This window comes from Octopus sinensis, linkage group LG2 (genome assembly GCF_006345805.1).
Source record: "Octopus sinensis linkage group LG2, ASM634580v1, whole genome shotgun sequence".
Taxonomy (NCBI): domain Eukaryota; kingdom Metazoa; phylum Mollusca; class Cephalopoda; order Octopoda; family Octopodidae; genus Octopus; species Octopus sinensis.
Genome location: NC_042998.1, coordinates 152,793,668 through 152,816,378, shown reverse-complemented (window position 1 = coordinate 152,816,378; position 22,711 = coordinate 152,793,668). Strand labels below are relative to the sequence as shown.

The 22,711-nt window shown below is 38.5% G+C and overlaps 1 protein-coding gene across 1 annotated transcript in view; it reads left to right on the top strand.

The window, feature by feature from the left end:
- The window catches only part of LOC115226339 (mitogen-activated protein kinase kinase kinase 5), a 315,276-nt gene that overhangs the window by 192,788 nt on the left and 99,777 nt on the right, over positions 1-22,711 (top strand). Inside the window, exons 19-20 of the mRNA XM_029797343.2 lie at positions 5,257-5,338; positions 13,064-13,140. Coding sequence (XP_029653203.1) covers positions 5,257-5,338; positions 13,064-13,140 — 159 coding nt within the window. The remainder of the gene's footprint in view (positions 1-5,256; positions 5,339-13,063; positions 13,141-22,711) is intronic.

The window sequence follows — 22,711 nt, the reverse complement described above, 5'->3', positions numbered from 1 at the left end:
GCAAAGTTTAGAGAGCTCTTACCCCTGCTGGTGACAAAAGGCCTCTCGCTCAGAGTAAAAGGCAGACTGTATAATGCATGTGTACGTACAGGCATGCTACATGCTAGTGAAACATGGACTGTGACTGCTGAGGATATGCGTAAGCTCGCAAGAAATGAAGCCAGTATGCTCCGATGGATGTGTAATGTCAGTGTTCATAATCGACAGAGTGTAAGTACCTTGAGAGAAATGTTGGACCTAAGAAGCATCAGTTGTGGTGTGCAAGAGAGACGTTTGCGCTGGTATGGTCATGTGACGAGAATGGCTGAAGATAGTTGTGTGCAAAAGTCTCACACCCTAGCAGTTGAGGGAACCTTCGAACTTTAGGTCTCACCAAGGAAATGACTAGAGACCGAGACCTATGGAAGTATGCTGTGCGTGAGAAGACTCGGCAAGACTAGTGAGAACATAACCTGTGGCCTACATACCTTTTCTTCTTGGGACACAAAACTCCACTTGTGAAGACTCGTTGAGGCAAGTGAAAATCAAAATCAAAATCAAAATCAAACCAAATCAAATCAGATATAAGAAAGCAGAACCAAAATCGAAGTCGATCAATATCAATGGAAATTGCAGCTGTGATACCAGTGCCAGTGACAAGTAAGCGAACCATCCGATCGTGGCCGTTGCCAGCGCCGCCCCGACTGACCTCCGTGCCGGTGGCACATAAAAGCACCATCTGTTCGTGGCCGTTGCCAGCCTCGCCTGGCCCCCGTGCCGGTGGCATGTAGCACCATCCGTTCGTGGCTGTTGCCAGCCTCGCCTGCCCCCCGTGCCGGTGGCACGTAAAAGCACCATCTGCTCGTGGCCATTGCGAGTCTCGCCTGGCCCCTGTGCCGGTGGCACGTAAAAAGCACCATCGGTCCGTGGCCGTTTGCCAGCTCCGTCTGGCACCTGTGCGGGTGGCACGTAAAAAGCACCCACTACGCTCACGGAGTGGTTGGCATTAGGAAGGGCATCCAGCCGTAGAAACACTGCCAGATCAGAATGGGCCTGATGCAGCCTTCTGGCTTCACAGACCCCAGTTGAACCGTCCAACCCATGCTTGCATGGAAAGCGGATGCTAAATGATGATGATGACGATACTTATATATATATATATATATATTTTTATTTGTATTATGTATTTATATTTTTTTATTGCGCAGTGTGTATGATCTATTCATTATTACTAACTTTGTGGCTGTTAATGTGTGTATGTGTGTGTGTGTCAGTGTGAGTGCATGTAGAACCCCTTCGATGGGCAGATAGTCGCTCTTTAGTCTTGGATGACAAGCTTTTTTGGAGAAGGATACTCCGAAATTAAACCTGCTGTCTAAAAGAGCATCCATTGATGAGGATCTATTCCTCTTTAAGGGTTAAGCTGTTGGTACTTAGAGAGTGGAATTGAGTGAGTTTAAGCTCTCTCCCCACTTTAAAAAGTTTCTGGCATGAGTATTGCCTGAGCAAATTTTGCGGAAGTTACATGAGCTCAATGAATGGGGCTGGTCGTAGCCTGAAAAAAGGCTTAAATACAATTATGAGATCCATAAACTATGAAAATTTAAATGGTAAAAAGGGCTTGGGATCCAGAGGTGAACAGGTGTGGCCCGGCAGGTGCCCCAGGGTATCGCAGCCTGGGCTTGGTCGTCATCCTACCACTGCGTGCAGCAACAGCAACAGAAAAGTTTCCCTGAATATTGGATGCTGGAATGTAAGAACATTATTAGATTCAGAATCAAGTAAAAGACACCCAGAGAGAAGGTCTGCTTTTATTGGTAAGGAGATGCAACAGTATGCAATGGCCATTGTAGTATTATCAGAGACTAGATTTCTTGGTCAAGGTAACTTTTCTGAGAAATCCAGTGGTTACACATTTTATTGGAGTGGGAAAGAAGAAAAAGGAAATTGCAAAAAGCAAGTGGTGTTGCTTTTGCTCTGCAAACCTCCTTGGTTGCTAAATTAGAGGAATTGCCATACAGTGTAAATGGTAGGATGATATTGCTGAGGTTGCCTTTAAAAGAAGGTCGGTATGTAACACTTGTTAGTGTTTATGCACCAACTATGAATGTAAGTGAAAATGAAGAGCTCTCCTTTTATGATGTACTGAAAGAAAATATCCGCAAAATTCCACACAAGGATGAGATTATCATATTGGGTGATAACTATGATAACTAGAAAGTGAGATAAAAGCAATTTCTGTATAGTGCGGATCATGCGAGGAGCAGAATGTTGGACAGATCATCGCTTGGTTCATGGGAAGATCAAATTTGCAGTGAAGCCAAAAAGTAGACAAAGTGGCACTGGCATCCCTAAATGTCTGAATGTGAATCTCCTTAAGGATAAAACACTTAGAGTAGAATTTCAGCAGAAAATAAAAAATTTGGATTGAACAGATGAGTGGATGGACTTCAGAAGACAACTATACAATTTAGGTAAGGAAGAAGAATTTTGAAGATCATCTGGAAAATGTTTTTGAGTGACGATGAGGTGCTTGAAATAGAGAAATGCTTCAGTATTGAAGCTTTGCTATTGCAGTACAGTTTGAGATAGAGTGGACACTTAGTCAGAATAACAGAATGCTTAAACAACTTTTTTACAGAGAATTGGTAACAGGTCCCACAAACCAAAGATGAGGTACAAAGATTATCTGAATAAGATAAATGTTCCAATTAACAACTGGGAAGATTTAGTGCATTGCCGAGAAAAATGGAAAAAAGTTGTATAGGAAAGCAAAAATGAATTTGAAAGGAAAGAGAATGGGGCATGCAAAGATCAAAAGAAAGATGAGAAAAAGTGACAGGAATGATATTCTAACAAGCATTAATGAATGTGATGATCTTACATGTGATGAGTGTAGAAAGATTTGTCTTAGTAAGGCTGGGTTAAAGAACCATATGAAATCACACATTGCACAACTTCACATTGATTATTGATGGGCAGATGATTTCAAATGCATACTCTGTCATAAAGTATGCAGATCAAAAAATGGCTTGAAAAAGCATAGTAAAGTTCATGGAGCTGTAAACTATACAATCCCCAAGTTTTCTTGCTCTAATTGTCAAAAAGCATGCAAGTCTTGGGTAGGCTTCAAAAGCCATATTCATGCAGCTCGTCGGTGATATTCTAGGGCATAAAGAAGTCATGCAACAGCTCTATTTGAAATTGAGGTGGCAATCATCATATATACTAGCATACTTATGTCGTCAAAAATGCAGGCAGTTTTGTTAATGATAGAAAATGGTACATCAACACAATGCTAAATGTCAACTATCTAGTAAATAAATATACATGCACAGAATTGAAGCATTTGAAGAATCAGATATGGTTGTACTGTCTTTATTGAAAATATCATCTACATAATGTGTGTGTATATGCAAGGCCAGTCAAATAATCTTCTTTTTTCAGGGTTTTAATTTCATTTGGCTTTTTAGTTTCTTCATGTCCTACTGTTACTCTAGCAGCTCTTAATAAACCTTCTTCACTATTACCTGCATAGAAGGCTATATCTATTCTAGCTAACTCCACACAGTCTTCCACTACCACATTCTTTTTTAAGTATAATTTTTCTACTCCTGCTCTTTGATGAAGTCTTCTATTCATATTGAAATCCTCAGTTCTTCTGTCTAGATTTGCTAATTTAGGTTTTGTTCAATCTACAAAAGCTGCTGAGTATCTAAGTAATGATACTGCATGGGTATTTACAAACTTCACTAGATTTGGACTATTTAGCTTTGACTTCATTAGCTTCCTTGTCCTACTGATGTACCCTTTACTTCCTTTCTCTCTTTTACTTGTTTCAGTCATTTGACTGCAGCCATACTGGAGCATCGCCTTTAGTTGAGCAAATTGACCCCAGGACTTATTCTTTGGACGCCTAGTACTTATTCTATTGATTTCTTTTGCCGAACTACTAAGTTACGGGGGATGTAAACTCACCACCATCGGAAGCGATGTTGGGGGACAAGCAAATACACGCAAACATATACACACACATACATATATATATATATATACGATGGGCTTCTTTCAGTTTCCATCTACCAAATCCACTCACAAGGCTTTGGTCAGGCCGAGGCTATAGTAGAAGACACTTGCCCAAGGTGCCACGCAGTGGGAATGAACCCAGAGCCATGTAGTTGGTAAGCAAGCTACTTACCACACAGCCACTCCTGTGCCTTTCTCAGTTTTTGTTTTCATCAGGCTGATCACACCACAAGGAATTCTGACACTGTTTCAGGCAGATCCAGTTGGTTTCCTTGAACATTTCCTAACCCATGATGAGTGTTTGGGTTCATCACATTGAGCCAGAGACAAAGAGACAGTTCATGCAGAGGAAACATCCCTCCTCATCTGCTCCAAAGAAACCAAGATCATTTCATCTGCAGGGAAGGTGATGGTTTCATTTTATCTTAATAAAAGGCATTGTTTATTGACTATCTTCAAAAGATCCACATCATCAACAGAGAGGACTATGCCAACTTACTGAGGCAGTTATATAAGTCTATCAAAACCAAATGTTCAAGAAAATTGATGAATGGGTCTTGTTTCATCAAGGCAATACTCTAGCACAGAAATCCTTGATTTCAAAGGCTGCAATTCTTAACTGTGGCTTTGAACTAACTGGTTGATCACCTTCCCTGTTTGCCTGATTTGGCCCCATCTGATTATTATCTGTTCCCTTATATGAAAAACATTTGGCTGAGAACCATTGTCGCAGTGATGATGATGATATATCTGTTGTTAACCCTAAACAGGATGAAAGTTTCTTCATTAATGGTATCCAAGCACTGCAACACCAATGGAAAAAATGTGTAGACCACAAAGGGGACTATATTGAAAAATAAACCAAATCCAGTCACATTCCGTGAGAATACCTTGATCAGCCTATGAACTTTTTACTGATCCTAGTAAAAAATAATATACACATGCGCACGTGTGAGCATACACACACACACACACACACATCTTAATATTGTACTGTGTTCATGTTGCAAACTAAGATTTTCAAATAATTGTGCTGATATTTTATATATTAAGACACACTTCAGAAATACCCCAAATAAAGGGAGAGAGGAGAGAATGAGACATGTAATGGTTCAGTGATGTCACAAATTTTGCTATATATTTATATTTTTCTCCTTAATTTCTGTACTGCTTTCACCCTTCCAACTTTCTCTTGCATGTTTACTTTAATGCTATGCAATATAAATGACATTTTTTGCTTGTTTTTGGTAGATACATTTGGAAACCTTGTTAAGTGCAATCCTAGAGAATATCCGATGTACAGCTTCAAATGATCCTGTCGTGGAAATAGCTGGTAACTTAAATTTTTTTTAATATGAAACCATACACTGAATACAAATGAAATTTTGATAAACAATTTGTATTTACACTTAAAATAAATCAATAGTGTTAAAATATACATGGGTCTCTATTTCAAATTTCCTTGCTTTTCCAGTTGGACATGTCAGGGCTCACATAGTAACACAGTAAAGCTGCTTATATTTATTTGGGTTATAGACCTGGCTCTTGATTGCTTTAGCAATGATCACACTGTTGCAAAGCTCAGTCACAGCAATCTGAGGGGGCTCACAAACATCATACATACCATCTTTTAGGCGTTTTATTTTCCTTGCTGGAAGGGTTCTCAACCATAGGCAAAGTGGGGTTACATAATGGGGGTAGTGTTTTCAAAAGAGTTGGCATATGCAACCTGATCACCTCTGCCGGTCAAACTCCCAACCCATGCACTCCCACCGCGACACTGATTCTGTAGAACTGGGTTGGGTATGAAAACCAACTTTAAAGTATAAATATAGATGTTTCTGAATCAGCAATGTTCAGTTAAGTCCTATTTGGGGTGAAAAATCAATAAACTATTTCTTTATGGGGTTTTCCATTTAATCAGGGTAAAAAAAAATCGATAAACCGATTCCTTATAGGACTTCCCACTAAAATTGGTTACACCCCATTTTCAACCATAATGTCTACCAATTTTGATGTATTTTGTTCAAACTTGATGCCAGCATTACTTAGGGCTCATGGGATCTTTGAATGTTTTAAATTCTCCAAAAACGAAAAAAAAAAAAAAAAAGCAATCGATGAGTGGAAAAAATCAATAAGCCGATTCCTTATGGGATTTCCCAATCAAATTGTCTGCAAAATTTCAGCCAAAAGTTTACCAATTTCAACGGATGTCACTCAAATTTGACGTCAATGTTACTTACTTTGCTTTGAAATAAAGAGCTTGATTAGTTTAATAATCTTAACTTAATCCCAAGCAAAGCCGGGCTATACTGCTAGTTTTTAATATAGTGTTTACATGTAAAATGACAGTGTTTAGTGGGAGGTAATTGAAAGTGAAAAAGCCAGAATATGTTTAATGTAGGGAGAATTTTGTGTGGTTTAAGTGAAACGACACTTTGTGTTTGGGCAGTAGCTGTAAGAAACTTTCATGGAATGTTTATTAAAGATTTTCTTATATCTGTTGCTATTGGGGGAATGCTTTTTCAACAAGTCTAGGTTTTACCTACATTAATCCTAACATTCAACGAGGAAAGGGATGTGAACCGTGCAACATTCTTAGGTCTATTTTTTTTATCTTGTTTTAGTTAGGGTTGTAGTAAAAGTTATCTTATTTTTAAAACCACAGTCAGTTAATGTCTTTTTAATGTAGGGGGCTGCCTTAACAAAAATTTCTTTAGAGGAAGAGAGATTAGATATTCTAATGCTAGCTATAAGCTTTTTATAGATGACTGTAAAGCAGCAAGACTGTTTATGTATTGTGTCATCCCATAAATAATGCTGTTTTTTTATACTTCTTTTATTTTTCAAAATTAAGATAAACAGACTTCTTTTTTAATCTAAATTATACACTCCTTCATTTTCTACAATGCTCTTCCATCTATCTGGTAGGCTTACAAGACCCCTCTTCCAAAATCCATTTAATAGCGAGTACTACACATCTGTTGATGGGTGCTACATTATTACTAAAATGTATGTACAGGATACATTGCAAGCCTGCCTACATCTTGAAGCACTATAAACACATGTCATACATTCATTTACATGATGAGAAACATGTTTCACAGACAGCACTATTAGCAAACACCACTGTCTGAATTTGTACAAAGGCATGACTTTGGTAAACATTCAATTAATCGCTGGATCACCGGTTCCCATGCAACCTTTGTATTTTCCTCATCTCCAAATACAATAAACGCATGCATCATATGCTTGTCTGTTTACATGGTGAGAAACAACATGTTTCACAGACAGTACTATTGGTGAACAACAGCAAATACCACTGTATGAATTTGTACAGAGGCATCACTCCGGTAAGCATAAAAACATTTAGATAATCAATAAATCAGTGGTTCCCAAACTTTTTGTTGTGGAATCCTTTGACATTATTTTTAAAAACATGGAACCCCTAATAACTTTCAAGGAACCCTGAGGTTTTGCAGAACATGCTTTGGGAATCCCTGCTCCAGATTAAAAACTCTACACCATATTATGGACATTAACTGGTAACTGTGCATAAGAGCTACATGGTCTTGTTAATGGGTTTTGTTATTTACTAGGATGCATAGAATTGGTAATATTACTGTATTCACTTAGAGATCAGTTCAACTTCTGCTGCTAATATGATACTTTGGAATCTAACTTGAATTTCAGCCCCTCAAAAATAGTATACATATAATAGTTGACCCCATAAATTTGACTTAAAAAATGGTCTAAAAAATTTGACTTTTACATGAGTATATATGGTAATTACTGCTGAATAAATAAAATGAGTAAACTATAACAAAACAAGAGATATCAAATAGGGATAATAACAATAATAATGATAATTATATAGATTCAACTGTTAAGCATGATAAACTGAATTGCAATTCCTTATGTGTGAATTTGGTAGACAGAAACTGTGGAAGCCCATTGTATGTGTGTGTGTGTGTGTGTATATATATATATATATATATATATTATATATATATATATATATATATATATATGTATGTATGTATGTACATATGTCTGCCTTAATATTTGTGTCCCTTCCCCATCCTAACTCTTGACAACTGGTGTTAGTTTGTTCACATCTTGTAACTTAGCAATGTGGCATAAGTGAACAATTGAATAATTACCAGATTTAAAAGAAAAGTACTGGGGCAATTTTTTTTGACTGAGCTTTTCAAAATGGTGTCCCAGCATGGCTACAGTCCAATGACTGAAACAAGTAAATATATATCTATATATATAAAACTGTAGTTGTGTGAGTGTCTGTCCCCTTCGATTTAGATTCCTAACTACTCCCACATTTTGCGGTGTAGTTTAACCAAATTCGGGTATCTTATAGTCGTGATTCATATCGAGCCCGTCTGGCTATTAGCGCGCGTCTACGATGAGTCTACAATTTAAAAAATAATTTAACATCATTTTTTATTCCATTTTAATGCATAATTTTTCGTGTGTCAATGGCGGCGGAGTTGGCGTCCATGGTCACACCTGCACCTGTGTTGCTTTTCCCCCTTCTTCCCTCCCTCGTGAAGCTGTGGGGAAGGGAGTGTAAGGAAATCAACGTCGTAAAGCGTTGTCAAGGAGACCACCGTTCTTTTAGAACAACGACTTCATGGCTTGAAGACACCAAAACAGAAATGGCTAAGAAAGCCCGAATTGGCATCTATAAGGGAAGTAACTCTCTAAAAATGCTTATATAGTTATTTCCTTTACAAACCCGAGCAACGCCAGGCGATACTGCTAGTATATATATATATATTGTTGAGATGCTTGAATGGGGGGCATGTTGATGTATGCATTTAAGAAGTAAGGTGGAGAGAAGCTTCAGCCAGGTTCTTCATGGCAAGACACATAGGTATAAAATATGGGGAAGGTAACAATGACAAGGTAGGTAGTGTGGGCATACTTCTTGCAGAGAAATGGGTGGATAAGGTCATAGAGGTAATCAGAGTGTGCAGTAGAGCACTTAAGCTCAGGCTGGTTTTGCAGAATAGTATAGTGACAATTATCTCTGCCTATACCCCACAAGCAGGCCTACCAAATGAACAAAATAACCACATTTATGATATTCTTCTGCAGGCTACCTCAAAGACGAATGATGATCTCATCTTTGTGTCTGAGGATTTCAATGGGCATGTCAGACAGCAGCCCGGTATCTTCCATGTGTACATGGAGGCCATGGAATTGGTTCCCAAAATGAAGAAGTAACAAGGCTCCTGGAGTTTTAGAGTTCTATGATCTGAATGGCCTATTGATCTGCAATACTATCTTCAGGAAGCCAACCAGCCACCTGATAACATACCAGTCAGGTGACTATACTAGCCAGATCAATTACATTCCCGCCAGACAGTAGGATGCATGGTTGCTCCTATATACAAAGACCCTCTCTTGTGAAGAATGTAACCCCCAGCATAGACTAGTGACTTTAGACTCCAGACCAGCAGGATGCCAAGAAGCAGACTAATCTGGAAAAGAAGAATTTGGAACCTTAAGGACCCTTCATATGGTCAGAGATTTAGGGACATCCTAATTGCAAAATTTGATGAGAAGGAGGAGGAACTACAGACTTGTGACATAGAAGGCAACTGGGAATTCCTGTGAGACAGCTTGAAGAGTGCCAGAGACCTCATCCACAGCTGGTGCAAAGTCCCATCCAGACCTAGGGTAATGTGGTAGTGGAACGACACTGTAGACAAGGCCATTAGAGCAAAGAAACAGGCCTGGAAGAGTGGGGGTAGCAGGAAATCGTATCAGATAGCCAGAAGGGAAGCTAGGAGATGGATATATCTAGCCAAGGGAGAAGCAGAAAAGAAGAAGTTTGCCTATGTTCAGTGACTTGAGGACCAAAGAGTTAAAGTGTTTCGGATTGCAAGATAGTGTGTGAGAAAGAATTGTGATGTCCTAGGGAAAAAATGTGTTCCCATGAATGATGGTGCACTTGCATTTAATGATTCTGCAAAGAAAGAGGCTTGGAAATCCCACTATAAATGGCTGCTAAATGAAGAGAATGAATGGGAGGAGGAGAGTCTGCCAAATGTTGACCCAATTGAGGGACCAGCTTCCCAAATTGAGAGTACATTGGTAGATAAAGCAATTAAGGATATGAAGACAGGGAAGCCCCCCCCCCGCCCATCAGGAATCACCGCTGAGATGCTGAAAATATCTGGCGGTGTGGGTTATGGTCTAGTCACCTGTATTGTAAATTGGGTAGTTCACAAAAGTTCACCCAATGACTGGTGTAGTAGCACCATAGTCAACTGCTACATAGATAAAGATGATAGAGGTATCAAATTGTTGGATCAGGTGATGAAAGTTATGGAGGGAGTCATAGCCCAACTAATTAAGGAGAGAGTTATTCTCGATGAGATGCAATTTTCTTTTGTACCAGGGAGAAGCACCACTGATGCTATATTTCTGGTAAGGCTGCTGCAGGAGAAATACATAGCTAAATATAAACCTCTGTTCTTGGCTTTTGTTGACTTGGAGAAAGCCTTTGACTGGGTCCTCTGATCCCTTATCTGGTGCAGAAACTAGGGATAGATGAGTAATCGGTGAGAGCTGTACAAGTCATATACAGGGATGTGATCAGTAAGGTGATGATTGGCAGTGAATACAGCAAAGAATTCAGGGTTCATGTAGGAGTTCACCAAAGATTGGTCCTCAGCCCTCTCTTGTTCATCATAGTCTTCCTAGCAATAACAGAAGAATATGGGAGCTCCTCTATGCTGATGACCTTGTTCTTATAACTGAATCACTACCAGAACTAGAGTAGAAATTTCAAATTTAGAAGCAAAGTCTAGTGTCAAAGTGCCTTAGAGTTAACCTTGCTAAAACCAAAGTCATAGTAAGTAGGAAAGCAGACAAATCACAAATCCCTTCATGTAGATGGCCCTGCTCAATCAGTAGAAAAAAGAGGAAGATTAACTGGGAAAATAGCTTTTGTGAGTGGAAGATGCACATGTACAATGAACACTGAAAATGAGCTGAAAATAGACTCTATCAACTACCCGTGGGGGGGGGGAAGCTAGAGGTAGTAGATAGCTTCCGTTACCTAGGTGATCAAGTTAGTTCAGAGGTAGACGCTCCGAGAGTGTAGCTGTGAGAATAAGAATTAGCTGAGCAAAGTTCAAAGTGCTCTTACCTCTACTGGCAACAAAGGGTTTGTCTCTCAGAGTGAAAGGCAGATTGTATGATACCTGTGTGCAAACAGCTATGCTACATGGTAATGAAACATGGGCTGTGACAGCCAAGGACATGCATAAGCTTGAAAGAAATGAAGCCAGTATGCTTCACTGGATGTGCAATGTCAGTGTGCATGTTCGACAGAGTGTAAGCATCTTGAGAGAAAAGTTGTGCATAAGAGGCATCTGATATGGTGTGCAAGAGAGACGACTGTGCTTGTATCGTCATGTGATACATATGGACGAGGCAGATGTGTAAAGAAGTGCCAATCTCCAACTGTGGAGGGAACTTGAGATAAACTCAAGAAGACATAAGACAAAGTGGTGAAGCATGATCTTCGAACATTGGGCCTTATGGAGGTGATAAGTGACTGAGACCGTTGACGATATGCTGTGCTTGAGAAGACCCGTCAAGCCAAGTGAAATCATAGTCATGGCTGATACTGGTGTCACATTACTGGCATGTAAAAAGCACCTTTCAAGCATTGGGCCTCATGGAGGCAAAGTGGCTGATGCCAGTGGCACGTGAAAAACTCCTTTCAAGTGTTGGGCCTCACAGAGGCAATGACAAATGACCAAGACCTTTGACATTATGATGTGCTTGAAAAGTAGACCCATTAAACCTAGTAAAATCACAATCATGGCAGATAGTGGTGTTGTATAAATGGCACCTGTGCCAGTGGAACACGAAAGCACCCATTATGCTCTTGGTGTGGTTGGCATTAGGAAGTGTTTCCAGCTGTATAAACCATGTCAAATCAGACTGCAGTCTGGTGCAGCCTTCCAGTTTGCCAGCCCTGGTCAAACCATCCAACCCATGCCAGCATGGACAATGCGCATTAAAAGATGATGTTGATGATATATGTATGTGTGTGTGTGTGTGTGTATATATATATATATATATATATATATAACACATATGTGCATATGTGTGTGTGTGCATGTACATATGCATTTGTTCTTTCAAATAACAATTTATTTAAGTTCTTACATTCAAGAATGTCCACCAGCACTCAATACTTATTATTTTCAAGTTCACTTAGCTGAATCAGCCATAAACTAATTAACATAATGACATAAATCTTGTTCTGCCATTTTATTACTTGTTATTTTGCTCTATATTTCTGTTACTACTTATATAAGATTTCCAATGAGAGGAAAATTGTGTGATTACACAGCCTCATGATTGGAGCTTGTGGATGCCAGTGACTACAAGTATATGGATTTCTAGCAACCAGTTATTCATTCTTTTATTGCAAAGCTGTATTATAAAGTATATATGTGTATATGCATATGTGTATGTATATACATACTCTATACACATATACATTCACATATACCCACATGTATACTTAATGTGTGTTAATTGGTTTATTACAATGGGTTTATAACATATTAAAGATGGCATACTGCTCTTATAAATTAGAGATGTTATTTTCCCCTTTCTTTGGTTGCCTTAGTATTGTCATAACCAAACTTGTTAGTTTGTTGCACTATTTATATATCAGGCTCTATCCAGAATAAATTATTCAATTGTATAGATTTGGCTATAAATGTAAGAGGGAAATTACATAATACTCTGTAATGTAAATTAATTTTGTCTGTGAATTTAACTCTAGTTTTTATTGTTGTGTTATTACTCCAAAACTACTGTTGTGCAAAGCTAGAAATTGCCTTTAGAATTATTTATTTCAAATTTTTTTGTGTGTGTGTACCCCTAAACAATTTATTAAAAAATGCTTGTGCAAAATAAGAAATCAATATATATATATATATATATATATATATATATATATATATATATATATATTATGTTTCATTTTATCTTTTATCTTCAGCAGAGCTGAGAAAAGAGTTAGAACTTGATTCATCAACACTGATAGATATTCAGCGTTCTTTTTGTCTGCTGCAGGAAATTGTGAGTATTTCATCTCTTATTATAAAAGGCAGATTTTATCTGCCTCCCTTTGGGAGTTATACAAATCTACAATATAGGATTTCTTCAATTACAATTTACCTAGCAATTTTAAGAGTACAATGCATCGCGTCATGCCAGGTCCAGTTTTTAAAATTTAAACTCCAATTAAGCAAAATTTACAGAAAACTCACATTCTGGTGTGTGTGTCAAATGCTTTTCTTAGTCTGGTTTACACCACACGCAAACGCACACACACAGTGGGCAACGAATAAAATGAAAGTAAATAGCGACAGAGTGATTTGAGGAAGACTAAAGTGAAAGTATTCTGTCTATGACGCTGATAGATACATGAGTAAAATGTATGGGAAGCTAAGAGCTAAGAGTGAGTGAAAATGTTCTTGGAAGAGAGTAATTAGTAATAAAGTAAACATACACTCATACATACATACATACATACATACATACACACACACACACATACACACACACATACATACACACACATACATACATACACACACACACACATACACACACACATACATACACACACATACATACATACACACATACATACATACATACATACATACATATACATACATACATACATATACATACATACATACACACACACACATACACACACACACAGTATTGAAGCTTGAGAACAATCAGATACATTTGCAACACATCTGTTGAAAATATTATTGTTCACACACATACATATACATATATACATACAGACAGACAGACAGATAGACACACACACACACACACATGATCCAGCATGGCCACAACCTCAAGGCTGAAACATATAAAAGAATAACAGAATATAAATGTGTGCAAAGTACAAGAAATATTAATGCAGTATATGGGGATTGGACAATAAGCGTAAGGCAGTGTCAACGGTGGTTCCAGAAATCCCGAGCCATAAACTACAGCCTAGAAGACGAGCCTCATCCTGAAAGATCTGTAGAACTCGACAAGGACATCCTGAAAACCCTGGTGGAACAAAATATCATCGTAACTGTTGAGGAACTAGCAGAGAAGCTTGGATTTGGTCATTCAACCATTCATTGACACCTGTGTGCTATTGGAAAAGTCAGCAAATTGGGTCAATGGGTTCCTCACGAACTTTCCGAGTCTAATTGCATGCAGAGAGTGAATGTATGCTTTTCTTTGCTGTCATATCTCACCACTACTGCGCTATGTATATCTATATATATAAAACTGTAGTTGTGTGAGTGTCTGCCCCCTTCGATTTAGATTCCTAACTACTCCCACATTTTGTGGTACAGTTTAACCAAATTCGGGTAACTTATAGTTGTAATTCATATCGAGCCCGTCTGAATATTAGCGCGCGTCTACGATGAGTCTACGATTTTAAAAATAATTTAACATCATTTTTTATTCCATTTTAATGCATAATTTTTCGTGTGTCGATGGCGGCGGAGTTGGCGTCCACGCTCACACCTGCACCTGTGGGGAAGGGAGTGTAAGGAAATCAACGTCGTAATGCGTTGTCAAGGAGACCAGTGTTCTTTTAGAACGACTTCATGGCTTGAAGACACCAAAACAGAAATGGCTAAGAAAGCGTCTACATGAGTCTACGATTTAAAAAAAAATTTACCATCGTTTTTTTTTCCATTTTAATGCATTTTTTCGCTATTATATAAGGGAAGTAACTCTCTAAAAATGTCTACGATGAGCCAACGATTTTAAAAAAAATTTACCATCATATTTTTTCCATTTTTAATGCATTTTTTGCTATTTTTTGGCTATAACTCTCTAAAAATGCTTATATAGTTATTTCCCTTACAAACCCGAGCAACGCCGGGCGATACTGCTAGTTCTAAATAAGTCGATTTCTTTATGTTTATGAAAAATATTGTTGGTTGATCCATTTTCCACCTATAATGGTGACAGTAATTTAATTACAGGTATTTTCTTTTGTGAATATTTTTTCAATGTCATGTTAACTTCTTACAATGTTTTAGATTTAGAAGTAACAAATACTATAGAGTTAGAAAATGGTGGTGGCAGTGGCAATAGTGGGACATACCACATACAACCCCATGGTTAGTGAGAGCTGTGCGAGCCATGTACAGGGACGCTGCTAGTAAGGTGAGGGTTGGCAACAAGTACAATGAAGAATTCCGGGTAGAGGTAGGGGTCCACCATGGTTCAGTCCTCAGCCCCCTCCTATTTATCATAGTCCTCCAGGCAAAAACGGAGGAAATAGTAGCTGTGATACCAGTGCCGGTGGCATGTAAGCGAACCATCCAAACGTGGCCGTTGCCACAAGCACGGGGGCCAGGCGAGGCTGACAACGGCCACGATCGGATGGTTCGCTTACATGCCACTGGCACTGGTATCACAGCTACAATTTCCATTGATGTTGATCGATTTCAATTTTGATTCTGATTCTCACTTGCCTCAACAAGTCTTCACAGATAGAGTTTTGTGTCCCAAAAAGAAAAAGTATGTATAAGTGGACTGGCTACATCCCAGGTAGAGACCATGGGTTATGGTCTCACTTGTCCTGCTGGGTCTTCTCACGCACAGCATACTTCCATCGGTCTCGGTCTCTAGTCATTTCCTCAGTAAGACCAAAAATTCGAAGGTCGTGCTTCACCACCTCGTCCCAGGTTTTCCTGGATCTACCTCTTCCACAGGCTCCCTCAACTGCTAGGGTGTGGTACTTTTTCACACAACTATCTTCAGCCATTCTTGTCACATGACCATACCAGCGCAAACGTCTCTCTTGCACACCACAACTGATGCTTCTTAGGTCCAACTTTTCTCTCAAGGTACTTACACTCTGTTGAATATGAACACTGACATTACACATCCATCGGAGCATCCTGGCTTCATTTCTTGCAAGCTTACACATATCCTCAGTAGTCACGGCCCATGTTTCACTACCATGTAGCATGGCTGTTCGTACACATGCATCATACAGTCTGCCTTTTACTCTGAGCGAGAGGCCTTTTGTCACCAGCAGGGGTAAGAGCTCTCTGAACTTTGCCCAGGCTATTCTTACTCTAGCAGTTAAACTTTCAGCACACTCACTCCCGCTACTGACTTGGTCACCTAGGTAATGGAAGCTATTAACTATTTCTAGTATTTTCTCCCTGGAATGTGGTGGAAGTTGGTCTCTGCACATTTTCAGTGTTTATTGCTCCTGAGCATCTGCCACATACAAAAACTATTTTCCTAGTTAGCCTTCCTTTGACATTACTGCACCTCTTATGTATCCATAGCTTACACTTGGTGCATCTTATTGAGTTTCTACCTACGCCTTTTCTACAGATCGAGCAGGGCCATCTACCTGAAGGCGTTTGTGATTTGTCTACCTTCCTACTTATTAGGACTTTGGTTTTAGCTAGGTTGACTCTAAGGCCCTTCGATTCTAATCCTTGCTTCCACACCTGAAACTTCTCCAGTTCTGATAGTGAATCAGCAATTAGAGCAAGGTCATCAGCATAGAGGAGCTCCCAGGGGCATCCTGTCTTGAATTCCTCCGTTATTGCCTGGAGGACTATGATAAATAGGAGGGGACTGAGGACTGAACCTTGGTGGACCCCTACGTCTCCCCTGAATTCCTCACTGTACTCGTTGCCAACCCACACCTTACTAGCAGCATCCCTGTACATGGCTTGCACAGCTCTCACTAACCATTCATCTATCCCTAGTTTCCTCATTGACCACCAGATAAGAGATCGGAGGACCCTGTCAAAGGCTTTCTCCATGTCAACAAAAGCTAGGTACAGGGGCTTATCTTTGGCTAGGTATTTGTCCTGCAGCTGTCTTACCAGGAATATAGCATCAGTAGTACTTTTCCCTGGCACGAACCCAAACTGCATCTCATCTAAACTAACTCTCTCTCTAATTAGTTTGGCTATGACCCTCTTCGTAACCTTCATTACCTGATCCAACAGCTTGATACTCCTGTAGTTATTTGTATCTAGGACGTCACCTTTACCTTTGTAGCAGTTGACTATTATGCTGCTACACCAGTCATTGGGAATGACTCCTTCGTGTATCACCTGGTTAACTATACGGGTGACTAGGCTATAGCCAACACTACCAGATATTTTGAGCATCTCTGCAGTAATTCCTGATGGGTCTGGGGCTTTCCCTGTCTTCATGCTTCTAATTGCCATAACTACCAAGGAACTGTCAACTCAGATAGCTGGTCCCTCTGTTGGGTCAACATTCGGCAGACTCACTTTATCCCATTCATTTTCTTTATTCAGCAACCTTTCATAGTGGCATCTCCAAACCTCTCTCTTTGCATCCTCATTTAGTGTAAGTGAACCATCATCCATCCAAACACATTTCTCTCCTACCACATCACGATTCTCTCTCACACACTGTCTTCCAACATGAAATACCTCAAGTCTTTCATCCTCACGGCGCAGAACATTGGCAAATTTTTTCTTATCTGCTTCCCCTCTGGCTAAATACACCTGCCTCCTAGCTTCCCTTCTGGCAGTCTGATACACTTCCCTGCTACCACCATTCTTCCAGTCCTTTCAAGCCTGTTTCTTTTGTCTAATAGCCCTGTCAACAACATTGTTCCACCATCACATTATTTTGGGTCTTGAGGGGACTTTGCACCAACCACAGATCTGTTCAGTGGCTCTCAGCAGGTTGTCCCTTAGAAACCTCCAGTTATCTTCTACCCCATGTGAAGCTATATCCCCTTCTATTTCGTCATAGGCTTCAAGTAATATGTCTCTAAATCTCTGTCCATTCACAGGATCTTTAAGCTTCCAGACCCTTCTTCTACATGTTGGTCGTCCTCTTAGTCCTGATCCTAAAGTCACTAACTACCAGTCTATGTTGCAGGGTACATTCTTCGCCTGGGAAGGTTTTGGCATTTATAAGCAGCCATCTTTCCCTTTTTCTGGCAAGGATGTAGTCGATTTGGCTAGTATGTCGGCCCGATCGGTAGGTGACTAGGTGGCTGGTAGGTTTCTTGAAGTTAGTGTTGCAAACCATAAGATCATTTGCATTTATCTGAGACATCGATAATTGAGAGGAACTATAGAATTATATATATATATTTAACATGAGACGTGATGCTGAAATTTATCTGAGACATCGATAATTGAGAGGAACTATAGAATTATATATATTTAACACGAGACGTGAGGCTGCAATTTATCTGAGACATCGATAAGAGGAACTATAGAATTATATATATATTTAACACGAGACTTGAGGCTGCAATTTATCTGAGACATCGATAAGAGGAACTATAGAATTATATATATATTTAACACGAGACGTGAGGCTGAAATTTATCTGAGACATCGATAAGAGGAACTATAGAATTATATATATATTTAACACGAGACGTGAGGCTGAAATTTATCTGAGACATCGATAAGAGGAACTATAGAATTATATATATATTTAACACGAGACGTGAGGCTGAAATTTATCTGAGACATCGATAAGAGGAACTATAGAATTATATATATATTTATTGTACGAATTATGTATTGCTATTATTTTTTATAACCTATTTTCAAGTTTCTAATTATTAATTAATAATTAAAAAAATGAATTTTTTTTAAGTGCAAAAAATATTTTAATGGAGTTATTTATTATTTTTAATAGAAGTAACAAGTGATAACAAATAGAAGTAATAACTTGTAATAAAATTTTTAGTTTTAATAAAAGCTAATATTTTCTAAATCTAAATATTTTATTTGAAATTTTATCCTTAGCTGCAATATTTTAAGTAAAAATTTTCTTGTTCTGTACTTTACCAAATGTAATAACTTGTCCTGTCCTTTTCCATGTTTATAATCTTAAGAATATTATTTCTCTTGCTTGCATTTTTCTATGTAATCATTATCATCATCATCATCATCATTTAGCGTCCGCTTTCCATGCTAGCATGGGTTGGACGGTTCAACTGGGGTCTGTGAAGCCAGAAGGCTGCATCAGGCCCAGTCTGATCTGGCAGTGTTTCTACAGCTGGATGCCCTTCCTAAAGCCAACCACTCCGTGAGTGTAGTGGGTGCTTTTTACGTGTCACCCGCACAGGTGCCAGACGGAGCTGGCAAACGGCCACGCTCAAATGGTGCTTTTTACGTGCCACCGGCACGGAGGCCAGGCGAGGCTGGCAATGGCCACGAAAGATGGTGCTTTATACGTGCCACCGGCACGGGGGCCAGGCGAGGCTGGCAACGGCCACGAACGGATGGTGCATTTTACGTGCCACCGGCACAGAGGCTAGTCTGGGCAGCGCTGGCAACGGCCACGATCGGATGGTTCGCTTACTTGATGTTGATCGACTTCGATTTTGGTTCTGCTATTTCTGATATCTGATTTGATTTGGTTTGATTTTGATTTTCACTTGCCTCAAGTAGAGTTTTGTGTCCCAAGAAGGAAAGGTATGTATAAGTCGACTGGCTACATACCAGGTAGAGGCCATGGGTTATGGTCTCACTAGTCTTGCCGGGTCTTCTCACGCACAGCATACTTCCATAGGTCTCGGTCTCTAGTCATTTCCTTGGTGAGACCTAAAGTTCGAAGGTCGTGCTTCACCACCTCGTCCCAGGTTTTCCTGGGTCTGCCTCTTCCACAGGCTCCCTCAACTGCTGGGGTGTGGCACTTTTGCACACAACTATCTTCAGCCATTCTCGTCACATGACCATACCCGCGCAAACATCTCTCTTGCACACCACAACTGATGCTTCTTAGGTCCAACTTTTCTCTCAAGGTACTTACACTCTGTTGATCATGAACACTGACATTACACATCCATCAGAGCATACTGGCTTCATTTCTTGCGAGCTTACTCATATCCTCAGCAGTCACAGCCCATGTTTCACTACCATGTAGCATGGCTGTTTGTACACATGCATCATACAGTCTGCCTTTTACTCTGAGCGAGAGGCCTTTTGTCACCAGCAGGGGTAAGAGCTCTCTGAACTTTGCCCAGGCTATTCTTACTCTAGCAGTTAAACTTTCAGCACTCCCACCCCTGCTACTGACTTGGTCACCTAGGTAGCGGAAGCTATCAACTACTTCTAGTTTTTCTCCCCGGAACGTGGTAGAAGTTGGTCTCTGCACATTTTCAGTGTTTATTGCTCCTGAGCATCTGCCACATACAAAAACTATTTTCCTACATCAACCTGAAGGCGTTTGTGATTTGTCTACCTTCCTACTTATTAAGACTTTGGTTTTGGCTAGGTTGATTCTAAGGGCTTCGATTCTAATCCTTGCTTCCACACCTGAAACTTCTCCTCCAGTTCTGATAGTGAATCAGCAATTAGAGCAAGGTCATCATCATAGAGGAGCTCCCAGGGGCATCCTGTCTTGAATTCCTCCGTTATTGCCTGGAGGATTATGATAAATAGGAGGGGACTGAGGACTGAACCTTGGTGGACCCCAACCTCTACCCGGAATTCTTCACTGTACTCGTTACCAACCCTCACCTGACTTGCAGCGTCTCTGTACATGGCTCACACAGCTCTCACTAACCATTCATCTATCCCTAGTTTCCTCATTGACCACCAGATAAGGGATCGGGGCACCCTGTCGAACGCTTTCTGCATGTCAACAAAAGCCAGGTACAGGGGCTTGTCTTTGGCTAGGTATTTGTCCTGCAGCTGTCTTACCAGGAATATAGCATCAGTAGTACTTTTCCCTGGCACGAACCCAAACTGCATCTCATCTAAACTAACTCTCTCTCTAATTAGTTGGGCTATGACCCTCTCCGTAACCTTCATTACCTGATCCAACAGCTTGATACCCCTGTAGTTATTTGTATCTAGGGCGTCACCTTTACCTTTGTAGCAGTTGACTATTATGCTGCTGTACCAGTCATTGGGTATGACTCCTTCATGTATCACCTGGTTAACTATACGGGTGACTAGGCTATAGCCGACACTACCAGATATTTTGAGCATCTCTGCAGTAATTCCTGATGGGCCTGGGGCTTTCCCTGTTTTCATTCTTGTACCTGTGTGGTTATATGTACATACAAATGTGTGTTGATATGTGTGTACATATGTGTATATTCTATATGTACTTGTATGTGTTTGTATGTAACCCCCAATAATATTGAAACTCTAAAATATTAATATAACATAAAGCATAGATATTGTGACATATCTATCATACATAATCAAAAGCTTTATTTTTTGAAAAAAAAATTTTATTTAATTATTCTACGATATTATATTATTTAGATGGATATAAATACAAATATAAGTATAATTTTAACTTCAACTTTGACAAAAAGAAAAAATATTCATTTGGATATTACACTCGAACTTGTTTGTATTAAGAGGATGTATATACAAAAAACCATAGTCTAACTGTATGTTTTATATGTTTAAATGCATGTACATTTGTATACATATATATATATATATGTATGTATGTATATACATATATATATATATATGAATAAAAAAATGGAGTTAACGCAGGTGTAATCAAATATTTTTACTTTCAACACATGTTTCGAAAATTCCACTGATACTATTCAAAAGAATAAATGGTATAAACAATGCAATCTTCTCCTCAGGAAAGTGAAAACAACGAAACTCGTCAATAAGACATTTTAGCAAAAAATGATGGATTTGTATAGCGATAGACAGAACGCTATTAATATTGTTTAAAAAAATGTTATATGATATAACGTCATAAGTAGCTAACAGAAACAGTAGGGATATTAATAGTGAATGTTAAATATAAAGGAAATTAAAGTTTAAATTATATATAATGATAGAGACTACTTATATGCACTAAATGTATGTTTTTGCCAATGCTTACATCTGTATTCTCGCTCTATAACCATGTTTACTAAAGTATTTTTAGAAACAAATAATGAAAAATAGCTCAGAATTGCAGAGAAGACAGAATTTCTTTCCTTTGTCATATGGTATTGAAATTGAGAGAATCCTTTTAACCATTCTAAATAAATAAATATATATATATATATATATATATATATATATATATATATATATATTTGTATGGATTGTTGATTGTTTATCTTCTATCATAATTATTTGATATGTGAGAATCTATTATAATATGTATGGTCTAGTGAAGATGACTATAAATATAATAATATTGTTATTATTGATAAACATAATAATAATAATATTGATAATAATAACAGTATTATTATTAATAATTGATTGTTATTTATCTGGTCATAAGCATAGATGTGTTATAATATTATTATTGATAAACATAATAATAATAATAATAATAATAATAATATTATTAATAATTGATTATTATTTATCTGGTCATAAGCATAGACGTGTTTATATGTTCCAATGTATGTATATATATGTATATGATGTATGGTATATTTACTTAGACCTATTGTTTAATTGTGTTTATTTATGTATTTTACACATGTGAAAGTATATACACTTTGCTTATGTATGTATATGTGTATATATGTATATGTCTATATGGATATTTGTTCATATTTTTTATATATATTAAATAATACCTGTATCATGTTTAATGTATTAATATTAATATATTTAAAGTTCCTTATAACCTCTGACGAGGCCTA